We start from the raw sequence: 19935 nt of genomic DNA, 5'->3' as shown, positions 1-19935 counted from the left end.
AATTTGTAAAAAAAAAAATTCATGCAGCAGATTAAAGTAAGCTTTATAGATGGCCAAGGGCATATTTAGTGACTATATAATGCATATTTCTCTGTAGAAATAATGATGATAATAAAAATAGTACTAATATTATTTAGTAATAATAATAATACAATTATTATTGTTATTATTATTTTTAATATTACTGCTACTACTACTAATACAATACAAAATAATCATTACTGCTAATACTACTACTACTACTACTAATAATAATAATAATAATAATAATAAAAATAATAATATTGATAATATAATTTTTAAAGTAACACCAGGTAACTTTTGCTCTCGGGGTCCCCCTACAGTTGGGAAACAGTATTGTCTTCTACTACTGTCGTAAACTCTGTCATCCTACATGCACGTGCAATTGTTGACAACCACGATAGCCCTGAACACTGTAGGAGGAGGTCACATGCAGGTGTTCTGCTTGCGTTGCGTGTGAAATGTCTTCATCCCAGGTACACTGGCATATATTTCAGCATGTCATATGAATATAATTTCATGGGTTTTATTTTTTTTTAACGACAAATGATCGCAATGATCACGTTTACAAGCCAGCGTCATTATAGTAGCCTAGTCTTATAATGTCTCTCCTCCTTCAGCTCACGCCAGCGAGAAAACGCTGGCCCAATGTTGATCCTCGTTCTGCTTTTAACGCGATCACTTTCTCTTTTTCTCTTTTTGCTTTGCTCCGCTCCGATAAAACCTTTGCTTTCTTGTTTTTCTGTGCTGCTTCAGCCATGACTATAACATTTGGCTCGCACGTCCGATTTTAAGGAAGTGGGGGTGGTGGTGGAAGTGACGTATATGCCGTAAAGCAGTCGAATTTTGTAGTTCTCTTTGTTCGCCGGTTACTACCCGAAACCCGAAGTTTAAAAGTACGATTAAAAACGCTACAGACCCCGTCAGGCTATGGCAGACGTGTCATTCAACCTATTGTAAGTCGATGTACCATCACAAGAGACTTGGAAATATATTATGAAGGTTGAAAAGTTACCTAGTGCTGCTTTAATAATGATAATTGCTACTACTACTTCTACTACTACTACTAATAATGATAATAATAATTATATAATTTTTAATAATAATATATAAAAAATAAATCAAACGTATTATTATTTTTTATTATTTGATGTTTTATTTACTCAAATCAAAAGTTTACTCTCTTTTTCTGCTTAAATGGACACAGGTGTTACTCTCCTGGAGTATTTCAAATGAAGTGCATATTTGCTTAGTTGCTGTTCTCTATTTTGTAAAAAAAAAAAAATTTTTTGCTTAAATTAAGGTTCATCATTTAATAAAGTTTACAAATGAGTAAACCACTTAAAGCTGCATCGATCCTATTGCGTTTTCCTCAAATGGTGGGTGTGGGTGGGTGTTTTTAGGTGAGTGGGCTGTAATTTACACCGTACGGATATCCGAAACCAACAGTAAATGGTAATTGAACGGTTGTTCCTGTTCAAAACATTCCAGCGTTGGTGAGCTTGTAATTTGGGCATTATAAAGCGGCTGGTATACATGACTGAATCTGAGTAATTGCTGTTTGAGTGAAACTAGGCTCTGGTGGAGGGTGAAGGGCGCTGGAGGACGAGCAGTTCGTACCGCACAGGACTTAGTTTCCCACACCACAGCTTTCTTCACCCATAATGCCTTTCTGCAAGCTCTGGATCATGTGACCTTTAAAACCAAACCATGCGCAGACACCCATGACACTAGAACTCCGAGGTCAGGCCAGGTCAAAGGTCACGGAATGCGGTAGAAAGTGCCCGCAGCTGTAGAGGAAGAGAGTGTTGATGCTTTAGTTGGTCGTATTTGTTAGGACAGAGTGAGACAAAGCAGGTGTTGATGGCGTAAACTCGTCTCCGCTCACGGGATAAGGACTCTAATTGGATGACAGGCCCTTTGTTCAGTTCCTGGGGTGCAACGCTTTTGTCTCCTTCACTCTCCTAAGAGGATGAATTTGCAGCTTGAGGATTTTGACCTCATTTTCTGAGACAGTGGAGGGCTTTTTTCATTACTGGGGTGCTCATGTAAAATAGATCTGGCTCGCTGCAGTATCAGACCCTCTTCAACGGCTAGAATGAACCCGGAGAGGTTGAAGATGGGGCAGATGTAATGTAAAAGCAACTGTATAATGTCCCATCATGCCTCTTTTGACACGGGAGGGAAAAATAGATCTCATTTACCTCCGTAATCCCTTTTAAGAGTCGCCGAGGGCAGTCAGAACGACAGTTCACTGAGGAACAGCAGTGTTTAGTTGAGGTGGAAGAGCTTAAAGGTGATTCATTTTAAAGTTAAAAATGCTTTCCTTTAGGAGAGCAAAGGAATAGTTCACCCAAAAATGAAACCCCAAACCGTATGAGTTGTTTTCTTCCAATAAACTCAATAGAAATTTTGAATTTCTCAGTCAGGATACCAAAAAAACTTAGCTATGAATCATATCTGAGAATCAGACTCGCGAAAATAGCAAGAGTAGTTTGCTATATATGTGTTTCTGAATTCAGCCAATCTTTTCAGTGAATCAGTGATTCATTCATGAATCGATCCGGTCTGATATTTGAGTTCAACTCTGAAATCCTGATTATCTGCAAAAATGTTGGTCTGTCCTCACACTAATGTAATAGTGCATGAGACGAGTTGAATGAACCACTTTTATGGTGCTTTGGTTTTCTTTATGAACCTCGAAAGCTTCAGTCCTCATTCGAAGTTGCATTTTTTTTAAGTCGTTGCAATTCCATTTGCTGATGCCAGAAATGTAGCTTGCATCATACTTTATTTATTTATTTTCACTAATATAATTGTTGTTGTTGTTTTGCTATTATTCGAATTATTAATTATTATTAATACATTAAATAAACATCAAATGCATTTACTATTATTTTTTAATGATATCATTAATACATGTTAATACATGTCTGTATATAAGTAACTTTTATTCATTTATTATATGATATATTGGCCTTTTATTATAAAAACAGACTTAATGAATAATATCAAAAACATTATTATTATTAATGTGCTGTTGTTATGGTATATAAAGCGAGGGTTGAGACAGAGGAGTTGCTTTTTACTTGGTTTTAATGTCTGTAAGGTGAAGCAGTGTTTGCCTTTGACTGTATCGTAAATTCTGGTGAAAATGTCTTTTAATGCGCCTCAGAGGTGTAGTATTTGCACAGATGAGGAGTTTATATTCTAACGTCGTGTCTTTGGATTCTTGCTCTGTGTTACTATTATAATATTCCATGTCCAAAAGAAAACAAAGTAACATTAAACTGGGATGTCTGGTACTTTCACTTAGTAGAAGAATAACATGACTTTGTGCTATGAATCTTTCAGTCGAGCCAGTAAAAACATAAACCCTTCTGTGGATTACATCAAATCCAATTTTAAATAAGACCACATGTTAACAGCTCATGCCATTATCAACAAGCTGATGTTTACCTGCTTTACATGGGAGTTTTCCAGCTTGCTTATTTGTTCACTGGTCAGTTAGTGTTGTTGTTTATCGAGTGTGTGTGTGTGTTTGAGAGAACTGTGTTTTACGAGGATAAATCCATAGTTGGGATTGTCACATTGTTCTGTGTTGTCATTACAATTGTAGTGGTTGCGTTTTCAGAACGTCCTCTTCTGTTTTTGTCTCTTTTTGCCTACAAAATCCAATTTCATCCTGCGATCTATTACTCCGCTAATCTGTCGTGTCTTTCACTCTTTTTCTTGTCTTCTCACTGTTTGATGTGAGTGGTAAATGAAGCTCTGGCTCCTCCTCGGATGTCAGTGGTGTTAGTCAACAGCGTGTCTCTCACACCCTCCACGTGTCTATTTCATTCAAACACACGTTTGTTGTTGTCTTTTAAGTTTTAGAATTAGTTTTTCTCTCTCTGTTCAATTGCATTTTCGGTTTTAAAGCTAATATTCTGCATGGGCTGAAAGCTGTGCGCTGCAGACTGGATAGTAAAGATTATCACATCTCAGAAATTCAGTTTGATCTTTTTATAAATTATTTTATTCTTTTGAGGTATAGCTCCTACTGTGAGCTTTGGAAAACTCCTCGCTTGGGCTTCAAATCTGTGGACTTTTTTTAAAAAGGTAGCTAAAAACTGTCTAGACATGTTTTTGTTATTATTATTTTTTTAAATAGTGATTTTTTTAAACACGTAATGTGCTATATAAATAAATTGTACTTGTTTACTTATTAATTTTTAAATTTCTTGATTTTTTTATTTTAAAAAATAATAAAAAGAATGAACTATTTGAATATTTTTATCCATCCATCCATCATCCCCCCCTCTCTCTCTCTCTGTCCATCCATTTATCCATCCATCATCCATCTCTCTCTCTCTTTCTCTCTCTCCACCCATCCATCCATCCATCCAGAATTATCTATTTGAACATTTTCCCTGATATTGGTTATTGATTTTTATCCATCTATCCATCCATTACCCCATCCCCCCCCCTCTCTGTCCATCCATTTATCCATCCATCACTCTCTCTCTCTGTCCGTCCGTCCGTCCATCCATCCATCACTCTCTCTCTCTGTCCGTCCGTCCGTCCATCCATCCATCAGATTTCACTTTTTTCATGTTTTTTTTCATGTTTTTCTAAATAGATTTTTATTTACTCACTGTATTTTATAAAAAAAAATGTTTTCATTTTTTTCAAGTTATTTGCAGTTCTTTGTTACTTATAACCAGATCCATGTGGTCTATCAAAATGTAAACATTATATATTTTTTAATTGTTTATGAATTGTAGAGAATTACTCTTGTTGTCTCTCGTCCTTGCAGAAATAATCTAGTTGTTTGAAGATGAAAAAGAACATCTTTTTGTACAGTTTGGTTTAGAAGAGGGGGAACAAATGAGAGCGAGAGAGATGGGAAATGAATCCAGCTCCACTTAAGAGCTTCATTCTCCCAGTCCTTGAAACCCCGGGCCTCACAAGGACTTCGAATCGATAAAAAACAAGCACCCAAATGAGCAAAAAAAAAAAACGACCCCCTTCTTTCATTTTCTCCTGCTATAGTAATTTCCCCGTTCTCTTTGCTCCCTCTGTGATCGATGAGGGAAAGATTGGGCTATGATCAGACCCGTCAGTCTTGCGCACGGGCTCCGACTCCACGGCAGGTTAATTAATAAATGGATAGGCAGGCGCCGCTACCCTGGCATCATTTGAGCGACGGAGAGACGGAGGGGGGAAGGTAATATTTATCTAAATTCCAATTACCCTCATCTGAGCTGTTTGATGTTGTCGCGGGGTCAGCTCTCGGCAGGCTGAGCAAGCACTCTGCATTTCAAACACTCAAGTGCTCCGCGAGGACCCCCCGCCTAGGGGAAAAAAGGAGTACACATCTTAAGCGCGCCCTCCTGAAAGCCATTTAAGTTCACCATGGGTTTTTTTTTTTAGGCATGCTGAAAAGTGCACCTGATTACATGGCAGCGCTCGCCCAGTCTGAATGCTGCTGGTATTTTTGTAGACCATCGTCCCCATTCAGAGAGTGATAGATCTGTGGGATTTCAGTATCATTTCGGCTAACAGACCCCAGAACAATCAATGCTACGGCTCTTCGGTCTTCTAATCCAGTGTAAAAGTTTCTCCACTCTTCAATTTTCCACCCCTGCATTAGTGTTGGATGGATGAAAGCTGTAGTTAGGCATAAAGAGTGCTTGGCGTTTGGCATGAAGTTTGTTTAGTTTGTGGCAGAAGATCATTTTTCCTCTTGAGGTTTAAAATAAGAGTTCTTTAGCTGACTATGACATTAAATCTAGTGATACACCAATCTTTTTGGTGACTTTTAAATTCATATTGTGCTTTATGCTTATTTTTTTTTTATATATTATGTTTCCAATATTTTTTAAATCCTATTTCTTATATAAATACATTGTCCTATATTATCTCCAATTGTCCTTCTTTGGAAAGACACCTAAACTTACCTTAAAAAAACGCTTTGCAGAAAATACAGTTTTGTGAGAATCATCCTTCAATCTGATCAAATGATGACAAAATAAACGCATTAAGCAAGATAAATGATCTTTGCTTATTTTCACAATAAGTATACGATTAATCGCACAAAAGTGTGCAATTAATCGCAGTTAAAAAAATATATTTAATATATAGGTATATACATCTAAAAGTGTTATTTATTTCATATTGATTGACCATTAATTAAAATGCATTATATTTTCAGATTAGATTTAACATCGTAAGATTTTATGAAGTCTAATAAACAAATTAAATGCAGACAGATGCTGCTAGAATATTATCTCCGCATCTGGATTTGATTCACACGGAGAACCCACAGATGGTTTGACCAACGTATAGCTGTTCCATAAACGAAGCTCAAGTCTCTGCTTTCTGTCAGATTGTCAGCGTATTTTAAGTCGCCCATACCAGACAGTGAGCAGCCTGTGTTGTTTAAACCAGTCCTAAATATGTTGTGTTTTTTCTATTCCATAAATGTGAACCTGTTTGACTTTAACATTAACATTTTGGAAAAAGTGTTGTTGTTTTTCGTCCTTCCAATGAAATCCAATGGGGTTCAATATTTTTTGGGCCCCACTGACTTTCAAAATATCTTCTTTTGTAAGTCATATAGGTTGGGCTGAGGGTGAGTAAATGACGTCTGAATTTGTATTTTTGGGTGAACTGCCCCTTTAAGTGTATTTGAGTTTATAAAAACTAGCTCGCGGATTGATCCGATTTAACAGGGGCACCGCAAATGCAGACGGTTGGCATTAAAGCGATTCGTTTGAACGACGCAGAGTGAGGGAACCATGTATCCAAAGGCTGCGAAATGCGACACTACAGCTGGTGGCGCATGAATTGACGAATCGCAGACCGAGTCCGTCATGTTTCTAGGCCTTCTGTCCTGCTGCCCGGGGAGACGTGGGCTCTGACTTGGCCGGCAGTATGTGACACCCAATATGGCAGCCTTCGACTAAGTGATGCCACCTTGTCAACCCTAATTACTGCAACTGCTGCAACGAGGAGGCAGCTAATTAACAGACTAACGATGTTTGTCACTTCAGACCGACCCAGATATTTAGGAGACGGCCCAAGACCGCTGCCAGTGCATCTGTTTCGGGTGTTTTTTTTCTGCCTCGCACCTTCTTTTCGTCAATTTGATCTCTCTGCCGTTTCCCAAATGGCATTTCGTACCTTTTCTGTGTGAATTTAGTTTACTTACAGCCTCATTTCAATCTCCTATCACATTGCCGTCAGAATTGATTAGGACAGAGGCGCGCGCTGACGTTTCGCGGGTGCCCTGAGTGGGTAGGGAAATAGGTGAGCTCTCTGACTTTAAATGCGGTTGTCAGGCGCTCTCAGTGTTTTTTTTTCCCCTTCAGTCGTCACTTCAAAGATGTTTTGAATTTGACACATTTAGAGCTTGCTTTTTACCCAGCAAGCTCAACTACACTAATTATCAGTGTGAGGAAACAGAGGAGTCGCTAATGATGAGGCAGCGGGGGTTCGAGTGTGTGTGTGTGTGTGTGTTGTTAAAATGTAATTGATTTTTATCGCACATCTGATCAGATGCTGTAATCTCGCTCCGCTCCCGGCCTGCGTTCGCTCGAAGTTCTGCGTTCGTTTTCTAGGTCAGCCGGAGGATTCTGCATTCATAAGGAAAATTATAATACTGCGTGTGTCAGTAATAATCGGAGATGTGTAAGTGGTGATATGCCGCCAACCTGAAACACTGTGAGCAGTAAAATCACAGTAAAATACCTGGAATTTAAAGTGCACCTATCATGCTTTTTCCGATATAATTTTTCATGTGTCTAATATAGCTCTTTGTGAATGTAAATGGTCTGCAAAGTTTAAAAGATCAAAAGTCAGGATACATTAAGTTATTGACTCCCGAAAGAAACAAGTCGTTAGTAATCTCAGTCTTACTGCACAAACCTACGTTTTTAACACATTTGCATAATGTCATTCTATGGTCTTCATTGGCTGCTCGCAAACAACATCTATTTTAACCCGGCCTTAAACACTGTAGTTGTAGCTGAGCCCTGTAAGAGTTTGGTTTGTGTTGTCGACATGTCGAGTAGATACTGTTTTCTACACTGTGAAAGTCCACTTTGCATGCACTTCCAAAGGATGAGGACTCGCGCTTGAATTGATACGGTAAAACTGACGAAATCGTTACTGTTCGTATCACTGTGTATCAAGTGCTGAGGAAGCATCTGGAGCTGAAATTCAGATATGGTAATGGCCATTTCTTTTTGACACTCGCTGTAAGCGGTAGACCAATCACAAACACAGACTGGGGTATCTGACCAATCAGAGCAGAGTAGGCTCTCGGAAAGGAGGGGTTTAGAGAGACCGAATCCTTTATCAAACAGGTTTCTGACACTGAGAAAAGAGGTGATGCTGTAGTGTATATTATGAGAAAATTAAAGTCTTTTTATGACCATTTTTTTTGATGCATTAACCTATTGTAGAAGACCTTCAAAACAAAATTAAGAGCCTTTAATATGGCATAATAGGGGCACTTTAAAGTCAAATGCCATGAAAACACTGTTTTAGTATGTTCAATGAGGAAAAAAGAAAGGTGTAAGAGGTATAGGATTGTTATATGTTGATGAAAGATCACAATTAAAGCACAATAAGACCTGGAATGCCTATTACGAAAGTAAAGAAGGTCCAGTTTGAATCTATGTTGAGTTAAACTCAAACTTTCGTTTTGTTTTCAGATTCGAGTGGATGGGATACCTCCGCCTACTGAGAACGCTCTGCTGTATGAAACCGTCACCGTCGTGGAGGGAAGCCCGATTCTACGCGACATGGTGTTCAGTCCAGATTATCAGTTCATCTATCTGCTGAGTGAGAAGCAGGTGAGATTCATTTGTGAACGATTCTTATAAGATAAGGCGACTAGTTCCAGGACAGACTGTCTCTCAAAATAAAAAAAAATTAGGTTTAGATTCAATATTTAATAAAATCAGCCAAAACGGATGATAATTTAAAAATGTATACTACCATTTAAACTTTTTTTTTATATAGATATATATATAACTTTTATTCAGTAAGGATGCATTAAATTCATTAAAAGTGTCAGTAAAGACATTTATAATGCTACAAAAAAATTTATTCACTTTTTGAGCTTGGAGCTAAAAATGAAATTTCCAACCTAAACGGTCATAAATCTTTAATGCTTTGGAGCACAGACTTAAGTTTGGTCTCTTTTTTACTCTAAAACTGTGAGAAAATCAAAGCCATAAATGAAAACCAACTTTGTTCCAAATTTGAGGTTAATATCTCAAAAATGAGCTTTCAGTAAGATTTTGTTTGGTCGCAGTACCAAACGTTTCCACTCGATGAAATTCGACTCCCATTCATTTCCAATGGAGTCATTTTTTTTTTGGACTATTTTTTTTCAGGACCATTTAACCATTTTTGTGTGTGTATTCACACAGCAAGTGCCAAAACCTTTACCAAGTTTCATACCATTCAGATGAAGTAAACTCTTCATAAAAAAACGTTGACATTTTTTGGTCAAAAATGACCAAACAGCATCAGAGGGTTAAAATATATTCAAATAGGAAGTTATTTTAAGTTGTAATAATATTTCACAATATTACTCTTTTTTTTTTTTTACAAATAAATAGTTTTGGTGAGCATCAAAAACATAAAAAAAGACTCCAAACTTTTGAACGGTAGTGTATACTGATGTTCTCCAATGTATTGTACATGATTTATTAATCATCTCTTTGAGGTTTTAAAAATTTAAGAGAGACTAGTCATTAAAAAGTTTATAATTTAGTAATTAAAAAAAAGAATCATTACAAATGATATGATCAGCATAACAATCTCAATGAAAAGCTGAATTCAAAAACAAGATACAAAATAGTTCACATGATCAGTGTTGCTCATTTACATAAGATTGGTGACACGTGTAGTGTAGAATCTGAAATATTACTTTAAGTAATAATGTCTCATAATGCTTTTTTTTTTTCTAAATCCTAAAGGTTTAATGTAAATTTAGGTCCCAGATTATCCATGTGGTCTCAGACTTTTCTGTATGTCACTATTGTTCTTCATTTTTATCACTTTGCGTTTATTTCATAAAGCAAAAACCTTTGTGGCGAGGACAGAATAAAGGCACGTTTGTGAGGAGGGTGTGTGTGTGTGCGCACTGCTTTTGTCTTAAGACCCGAGCCGGAATCTCATATATGTTGTTTTAACATCTGCGAGACGGAAAACAGAATATGAAACGCCGGTTCACGACTCTGAATGGAAGACCCAGCTGCTTGGCCCCAATAAGAAATAGTGGGGAAGTATTTCCACCCAGAGCCGAGCAGAATAACAGCCCTTCCCATAATGCTCCATTATACAGCCGGAGGAGAGGAAGGATACATCGAAGTTCCTCAGCAGCTGAACAGACGTACAGTACAGCTGTAGCTCTTTCTTCATTTCTTCTCTTTCTCTCCTCAGCCTCTCTTTTCAATGCTCATTTCTTCCTCTTGCAAAAAGAAATTTGTTGTCTTTGTGCATTTTTTGAAAGACCCCATTTTTTTTGTGTGTGTTTCCTTGAGAAAGACTTGAAGTGACGCACTGAAAACATAACTGTCTTTGAGAGCTCGGCGAAGCTTCAGCATAGGGATATTTTTAAATCCTTATCAGTGCGATTCAGAAAAATAACATGATAAAATATGCCCGTGCTTCAGGCATCGTGAAGCAGTGTAGGCAGGAATTAGCCATGCAGATAGCGGTATTAATTTCACCAGCGTTACGCTTGAGCAGCTCAATGATGTGTGCGATGACATCATCTCTGTGATGTCATGCATATATATAGATACATGGGTGTTTCTTCAACTACTCCTTTTTTAAAACTTAAAATTAACAGATTTTCTCTCTTTATTTATTTTTTAGAGTACATTTTTATTAACACTTGGGTAACATTAACGGTAACACTTTACTTGAAGGGGTGTGCATAAGACTGACATGACACCTTCATAACCATGACATGACATATTTCATGAATATGAAGTAGGGTTTATGCATGTTTATGACAACTGACATTAAGTGTCTTTCGCTCAATAATGACATTTTGAATGCAAATGACATTGTTTAAGATGTCTTTGTTGTGACATCTTGACATAAACCATAACATCATAACCTGTTATGTCTTTGTTTAATATGACATTGTTTAAGTTGTCTTTGTCATGACAACTTGATATTAAATTCAATTAAACTGTCATGTGGTTGGTTTTGACATTGGCTGTCATGAGGCCATTATAACTGTGTCATGAATATTTTTCGTGACCTCAACTACAGTGGTACAAATTGAATTTGTCATTAAAAAGTTATAATGGCTTCATGACAGCTATTGTCAAAACCAACCACCTAACAGTTTAATGTAATGTTAACCTATAAAGCTAAGTGGTTTCTTAAGTTTGATAATTAATCTGCTAGGTCATGTTTATGACAGGTGTCTTAGTAATGTCAAGTTGTCATGACAAAGACACTGACAGGTTATGATGTACACTCACCGGCCACTTTATTAGGTACCCCATGCTAGTAACGGGTTGGACCCCCTTTTGCCTTCAGAACTGCCTCAATTCTTCGTGGCATAGATTCAACAAGGTGCTGGAAGCATTCCTCAGGGAGTTTGGTCCATATTGACATGATGGCATCACACAGTTGCCGCAGATTTGTCGGCTGCACATCCATGATGCGAATCTCCCGTTCCACCACATCCCAAAGATGCTCTATTGGGTTGAGATCTGGTGACTGTGGAGGCCATTTTAGTACAGTGAACTCATTGTCATGTTCAAGAAACCAATTTGAAATGATTAGAGCTTTGTGACATGGTGGAAGTAGCCATCAGAGGATGGGTACATGGTGGCCATAAAGGGATGGACATGGTCAGAAACAATGCTCAGGTAGGCCGTGGCATTTAAACGATGCCCAATTGGCACTAAGGGGCCTAAAGTGTGCCAGGAAAACATCCCCCACACCATTACACCACCACCACCAGCCTGCACAGTGGTAACAAGGCATGATGGTTCCATGTTCTCATTCTGTTTACGCCAAATTCTGACTCTAACATCTGAATGTCTCAACAGAAATCGAGACTCATCAGACCAGGCAACATTTTTCCAGTCTTCAACTGTTCAATTTTGGTGAGCTCTTGCAAATTGTAGCCTCTTTTTCCTATTTGTAGTGGAGATGAGTGGTACCCGGTGGAGTCTTCTGCTGTTGTAGCCCATCCGCCTCAAGGTTGTGCGTGTTGTGGCTTCACAAATGCTTTGCTGCATACCTCGGTTGTAACGAGTGGTTATTTCAGTCACTGTTGCCCTTCTATCAGCTCGAACCAGTCTGGCCATTCTCCTCTGACCTCTGGCATCAACAAGGCATTTCCGCCCACAGAACTGCCGCTCACTGGATGTTTTTTCTTTTTCGGACCATTCTCTGTAAACACTAGAGATGGTTGTGCGTGAAAATCCCAGTAGATTAGCAGTTTCTGAAATACTCAGACCAGCCCTTCTGGCACCAACAATCATGCCACGTTCAAAGTCACTCAAATCACCTTTCTTCCCCATACTGATGCTCGGTTTGAACTGCAGGAGATTGTCTTGACCATGTCTACATGCCTAAATGCACTGAGTTGCCACCATGTGATTGGCTGCTTAGAAATTAAGTGTTAACGAGCAGTTGGACAGGTGTACCTAATAAAGTGGCCGGTGAGTGTATTTGCTTATGTCAAGGTGTCATAACAAAGAAATTTCAAACAATGTCATATTTGCATTAAAAATGTCATAACTGAGCGAATGACACTTAATGACAGTTGTCATAAACATGCATACAACTTCCTTCATATTCATAACATGTGTCATGTCATGATTATGAAGGTGTCATGTTAGTCTTATGCACACCCCTTCAAGTAAAGTGTTACCACATTAACTAACTAACAATAAGCAATGCATTTGTAACCGTATTTATTAATCTCTGTAAATGTTAGATTATTAAAATTACTATTCATTGTTAGCTGAGGTCCATTAAATAATATTGCCAGACACAACTTTTGATTTTAATAATGTATTAGTAAATGTTGAACTTAGCAAATTTGAACTTAGCAAATTTTTATGTATAGGATTTATTGTTTTATGATTGTCCGTCCCAGACACAGACTGTCAATGTTAAATTGACAATCTATAAATAATATTAATTAATTATTAATACTATTAATACAACTTTTAAGGCTATCATTATCAAAATAAAGTGTGAAATATTTATTGTGTGAAAATTGTCTATTTAATTATATATATATATATATATATATTGTGCATTTTTATGAATAATTCATGATAATACTAATAATAGTAGTAGTAGTAATAATAATTATTATTCATTCATTTAAATAAAATGTCATTTCCCCCTCTAACAAAATACATGACATGTATACAAATGACATGTTTTGACATGTAATCCTTTGACGTGCATGATATACAGAATAATATACAGAGCTACTGCAAAAACGGAAGTTCAGAGACACAATTCTAAAGATGTTTCTTTGGTGCATAAGGTCTATAGTTGAATAAACACCCATACGCATTAGCACAAGACATCAGCTTGGGTGTTGTTGCTCCGTTCAGCTTCGTTCTGGATGGTTCCCAGAGTTTCAGGGAGGCACTGTAAACACGAGTGTGGAACTAGATTAATAGCGTCTCCCTCTTTCACCGTCACACTCCCACAAAAGACTCACTCATGTGTTAAAGCTCCACCGTTGAACTCCAGACATCGATGTTTGTGTTAAGAACTGGAGGGATGTTCTTCACGTCAAAGCTTCGGATGGCCCTGCATTGATTGATCAGGCCTCGTGCTGATTAAAAGCTTTTCTTTATGCTGAGATCATGAACGGATAGATCAGGTGTGTTAATCTGAAAACACTGGGCTTTACTTGAAGAGATTGAGCATTCATGACTGACTCCAAATGATCGCTTCTCATCGCGTGGAGTCAAATGATGCTACTTATGAGAGGGAAAAGCAGATATCAGCTTATTTTTAATTCACACATAACTTCTGTTCCTCTATGCAGCAAATGCATTTTGGTCAACATAAAATCAAAGTCGATCCTATTTACTTCACTCTTAAAAGTAGAGGTTGATTTTTGGCATCATGGTTCAGTGAAGAACCTTTATATTTGAATGTAGTTTGTACCTGTTCTTAGAGTTGTAATCCGATCACTTGAGATGGATGTTAATAGCAGGTGTAATAAAGGCTAATGATGTCACTGATGATCTCATTCCACGAGGAACCTTTCTCCACCAATCAGAATGTGGGTGTAGATACACAATGCCCCATGCACTTCATGAATTAAGAAATGTGAATGAATCGCTGAGAGTCAATAATTCATAGCCTACACTGACCGCTGGAGTCTCTGGATTTGAATATTTCATTTGCAGCAGGTGCACAGTTAGGTGAGAGAGCATATTTGCTCACCAAATGGCCCGCTGCCACTCCGAGCCCTCCGATGTGTGTCAGTAAAAGGTCTGTGAATGCCAAGTTTTCAGAGCGGTGTCATTATTTACCATCCTGCTCTCCGAATTGCACCGGTAATGCAGCCATTTCATTGGAGAGAAAGAGATATGAAGCCTTTCATTTATCTAACATTGTACTCATCCATCAAACACTGACAGTCCAAACCGCGGCGTTCCTGACAGAATATACTGAGCATGCACAAAAATCAATTTCATATGTATATATAACACACACACACAAACACACAGACACATGCATATATTATAATATATTTTAAATTAATACTTTTATTCAGCAAGAATGCATTGATCTGATCAAAAGTGTCGTAAAGACATTTTTAATGTTCCAAAACATTTGCATTTCAAATAAATTCTGTTCTTTTGAACTTTCTATTAGTCACGAGTCTTGAAAAATATAATGATTTCCGAAGGGTCATGTGACACTAAAGACTGCGGAGTAGTATGTGTATGTATATATGTGTGTGTGTGTTTATATATATATATAATATATTTCTTTGTTTTTTCTAAATGATTACTAAATTATTCCCAGGTTTATATTTCTTTTTTGAATATGTGATATGGAATAATATTGTGGCGGAATAAATTAACATGGGCCAACAGACCTCAACCACCCGTCCTGGCGCAACACACACACACACACACACAGAGCTGAAGAGCCATCAGCTACTCTGTACTTGAAAGCCAAGCCGTGTCCCTTTTGGGTGGGTGTGTTTTTTCCGCGGCTCTTGTTTTTCTCACTCAAACTCTAATCTTGCCAGCGATCAAAGGCGATTACAACTCCATGGAATGAGCATTTTTAGAGCTTCTAAAGGCGGTTTTCAAAAACAACTGCTTTTGGGTTTGGGCTTTTTTTCTGCGCCTTAAGTAAGCCAATCACTGGGACTGTGACAGCCCACACCAACTTTGATCCACAAACCACTCTTTTAGATTTAATATATTCATGTTATTTCAGTCCTAGACCTCCCACTCTCTCCAACTCTCATCATCATTTATATAAGCTGGTGTTTTTGGGGATTCATTTTTCTAATACGCTTGTCCTGTTTGTCGAGGGTGTTTCTCCCGTGCGAATCTTTGCATGTGCAGCACTTCTATTACTGTCCCCTGGACATGCCGCTCTTTTAAGAGTTTCCCCTGTGCTGTTTAATAATATTTTCTTTCCTCTGCATGAGTTGACAGTGCTGATGCTCTGCCGTTCTCTCCGCTGTGCTGTTCTGTAAGGAAAAGCCTGAATGGTTGAGTGTTTACTAACAGCTGAACTTGTTTGTGTGGTTCAGATGAATGACGAGAGGTTTGAATGAAGGCATGTGTTGAGAACTGCTGTAACTACAGTGTTCTAGGGATGCAGGAGGCTCAGATTGGGCCTGTTATAGCCAATGCCAGGGCATGGGTCACATGACACAGACCGCTAAACCCGATTGGTTGGCTGTTAAATAGAAATATGTATGAAATTGTATTTAATATATTTGTTTTATGTATTAAAATGTGAATTATTATTATTGTATATATTAATGTAAATAAGAAATTGATTTAATTTTCCAGTTCTGTTTTGTTATTTAATGTTGTTTGACATCTTATGAACTATTTAAAAAATGAACAAAGAGCCTCCATTATTGATTAAACATATCCCTTATCTAAGTGATAAATGTCTGGTATTAGATATTTTATGCATTCTAAAAATATATAGAATATATCCCAAAAATATATAGAAATATTAAAGCATCAAGCACCGTGAAATCATTGATTGAGATTGATTTAATGTTCCAGTTCTCTTTGTTATTTAAAACCTTTGGTCCCAAATTGACATTTTTTGAACTATTAAAAAATGTAATAAATAACATTTTATAAAAATATGTGATCACCCATTTCAGTGATATCTGTCTGGAATTAGGTATTTTATGCATTCTATTTCCAAAAATAAAAGATTTCGAAGTTCCGACATCAGTGAGTTTGGTGTTACGGTAATGTGAGTGTAATGTGTCTGGTGTGTTACAGGTGAGTCGTCTGCCTGTGGAGAGCTGTTCTCAGTACAGCAGCTGTAAGACGTGTCTGGGCTCAGGAGACCCTCACTGCGGCTGGTGTGTCCTACATAACAAGTAAGTCATTGTCATTCCTGTTACAGTACATGGACTACAACAGTTCCTCTGTGCACTCACATATGCTTGATATGTGTGTCTTGATAAATAAAAAATACTTATAGCATTACTTGATGTTTAAGAGACATTTCGGTAATGCTTTACAATAAGGTTTCATTAGTTAACATCAGACTACAGGAGTTTTTTAAAACCTGGTTGCATCACACGTATAAGGAGAATCTTCACAGATTTTCTTCTTTCAAATGCTGCTGATATAGTTCCTCTTGAAACTGAAAGTTTGGGGTTGATATAATAAAGTGTGTTTCCCTTTTTTTTTAGCCAGTAGGCTTTTAGTTTTGTCACCACCGTGAACTATGCTTTCCTGCTGTTTGGTTGGTCGGTTGCTCTGGACTGACATTCTCATACGAGAGAGCTTTTGATTGGACGATAATCAATATAGTGCAGTTCATTTTCCTAGAAGAAAAACACTGTATAGTTTAATGCAAGTTTTTAGGGTCAAGTCTTTTATGCTTGAAAAGGCTGAATTTTTTTTATTAAAAAAACCCCAGTAATATTGTGAAATATTATTACAATTTAAGAATAACTGTCTATTTGATTATAATTTAAAATGTAATTTATTCCTGTGATGCAAAGCTGAATTCTGAATCAGCATCAATACTCTAGTCTTCAGTGTCACATCAATCAATACATTTCTGCTCAATTAATTTTTTCATTATCAATGTTGAAAACATTTGTGCATTGAAAACGTGATTTTTTTTTCTTCAGAAAAACATTATTTGAAATAGAAATCTTTTTTGTAACATTTTAAATGTTACTTTTAATTCCCTGAATAAAAGTAGTAATTTCCTTAAAAATAATATTACTGACCTATATAAGCAAATTTTGTGTATTTCAGTGTTTTAAGATGCAAACAATAATGACCTCAACAAACAGACTAAAAACCATAATTGTAGTGATATCTTAGCAGCTTCAAACATTGCTCATTCAATTTTATAATTGTGCGTTTTTGAAGCTGAATTACAGCATCAAAAGATTTTGAAAGTCATTATGCGTTCATTACAAACGTGTCTGTACTCCATCATCTTCCGTCCGGGATTCACTTATGAACTCTTTAGGACACCTCAGGGAATTCTGGAGCCCAGCCAGCCAATCAGAGCGCAGCGTCGCTGGTGGCTGCCATTTCAACTACCTCATGCGGGACTTGGCAGGTGACAGGCCTTCCCACATGTTCGCTAGTCTTTTTTTCCCTCCCGTCATTTCTGTGTTTTACCTCCGGTTGATCCCCAGGCAGCAGCTGGTCATGGGGGCCGTCAGGAAGTGTCTGGCTATTGCTGGCTTACCTCCTATCTGCTGTCATCAGGGCTTTCTGCTGAACTGCCGTCGGAGAGTGGGCTGCATTCAGTCAGAGCCGGGGGAGAATGAGCTTGTGTGATCGGTGAACATGCTCTTTAATTTATGGAGTGTTTGCTGGAAAGAGAAGGGAAAGATTTTGACACGAGTGTGTGTGCGCGGACAGGTCGAGATCGCGCCACGGGGGCGTTGAGGCCTCAGGGTACGGATTGTCGTTGGAAGATTCGACAGAAACGAAAAACATTTTCTTTTCATCTGTGAAATCTGCACAGCGAGAGTCAAGTCAAGACAACTTTATTCCTTAGCGCTTTATACAAAACAGATTGTTTCAAAGCAGATTCTGAGTGGTAAATAGGAAATAACAGAATCAGTGACGCAAACTTCATTAATAGGAGACCAATCCAAGCTCTGCAGAAGACAATAATGCTGTTATTCAGCTGAAGTCAGTTCAGTGCTGATTCAGTTCAATAACTATGTTGCAAAATTCATCAATTATGAAACAAAATCGATCCAGCTAAATTCAGTTCAACTTTTGTTCTCATCTCAAAGTGTCAGTGCAGTCAAATCGATAATATTACTGAATATTATAGCTCTTTTCACACTGCACTTAAACCTGAGTTAATAACAGAATTAGTGCTGATTCTGAAGAATCTCTTTTTTGAAGAGACTCTTTCCTTCTTACCTTTTTAGACCTCACCTTAGGCAGGCAGCCATCTTTAGAACCGTTTTTGCGGTAGCTATGTACTGTATATTTCTATGGCATCGCCGTCGAAGAGTAAATAGCTGGTGAAGTGGATTTACTTATTGTAGAGTTAACGCAAGTTATCATGAACATTGTAGAGTTTTGAAGTGGATGTCATAACAAATGTCAGAGAAGATTTTAAAACGAGCGGTTCATTCATAAATCCGTAAAGTCTTACCGTCATGCTGTGGAAATACAAACCGGAAGACGGAACACAAAGAGTGTGGTGCTGAAAAGGGGCGGGGCTTCATAAGGTCTATAGCCCAAAAAGTAAATTCAGTACAGTAGTACAGTCGATCATGTATATAATATGAGGATGCTTTTAAAATAAACGTGGTGCACTGTAGTTGTCCAACTAATGACACGGACACCGCAAATAAGGACGGCAAGTCAGGGTTTAATAATGTACAGTGTGAAACATCAGCTTATGAATACCCAGGATTAATTGTTAACCCCTGGATAAATTATGAAACGTGAAGCAAGATAACCCAGGATTCTGTTTACCCGGGGCTTACAATGACCCAGGGTTGACTATTTCAAGTGTGAAAAGCTCTTATGTGTCTTTTAAACCCCATCTAAGCCAAAGGCAACAGTGGCAAGGAACCCGAACTCCATCAGTTACCGCGTTCGGTTACAAAAATCGGATCCAGAGTCAGCAGTCGTAGCATTTCCATGCTTTTGACAGCGGCTATAGACGCAGATAAAGTTATCCAGAGGTGATAAAGCGCTTTGTTCTGCCTTCCTAGACCATTGTCGAGTTTAACGCGTCAGAGAGAGAGAAAAAAACCTCCCATCCGTTCTATTTTCCACCGTCGCCATACCTTCACTGAGATAAAAATCTTTAATTAAGATGTAAATCTGGGATTGATGGAATAATTAGTGCAAGCCTTTACTGCACCCATTGGAAAATGACATTTGTTTGCATATTAATGGCATATCCCCAGACTTTACATGACCTTGTGACAGTCGCTGCGCAGTGCAATTAGCAGAAGATCAAGCAAAGCGGCGGATTTAATGGCCGACGTGTTCGTCACGCACAAACTCTGTTTCTGAGCGCCATAGAGCCTGACCTTTGACCTCAGCCAGCTCGTCACCTGCCCGGCCACTCTGTATTCGTGCTTTGATGACAGATGTGTGAATGAAAGGATATGATACATAGGAGTCTGACAATACATTGTCAGGTCACACGCTTTCTGGCTCTCAGACTGGTGCG

General features: G+C 37.9%; 1 protein-coding gene across 1 annotated transcript in view; it reads left to right on the top strand.

The window, feature by feature from the left end:
• Positions 1–19935, top strand: part of plxna3 (plexin A3) — a 177439-nt gene that overhangs the window by 65807 nt on the left and 91697 nt on the right. Inside the window, exons 4-5 of the mRNA XM_056265275.1 lie at positions 8727–8867; positions 16530–16630. Coding sequence (XP_056121250.1) covers positions 8727–8867; positions 16530–16630 — 242 coding nt within the window. The remainder of the gene's footprint in view (positions 1–8726; positions 8868–16529; positions 16631–19935) is intronic.

The sequence above is a fragment of the Rhinichthys klamathensis genome, unplaced genomic scaffold, assembly GCF_029890125.1.
Source record: "Rhinichthys klamathensis goyatoka isolate OS25496 unplaced genomic scaffold, OSU_Roscu_1.1 h1tg000231l_1, whole genome shotgun sequence".
Lineage (NCBI taxonomy): Eukaryota > Metazoa > Chordata > Actinopteri > Cypriniformes > Leuciscidae > Rhinichthys > Rhinichthys klamathensis.
This window is presented reverse-complemented; position numbering and strand designations above follow the sequence as displayed.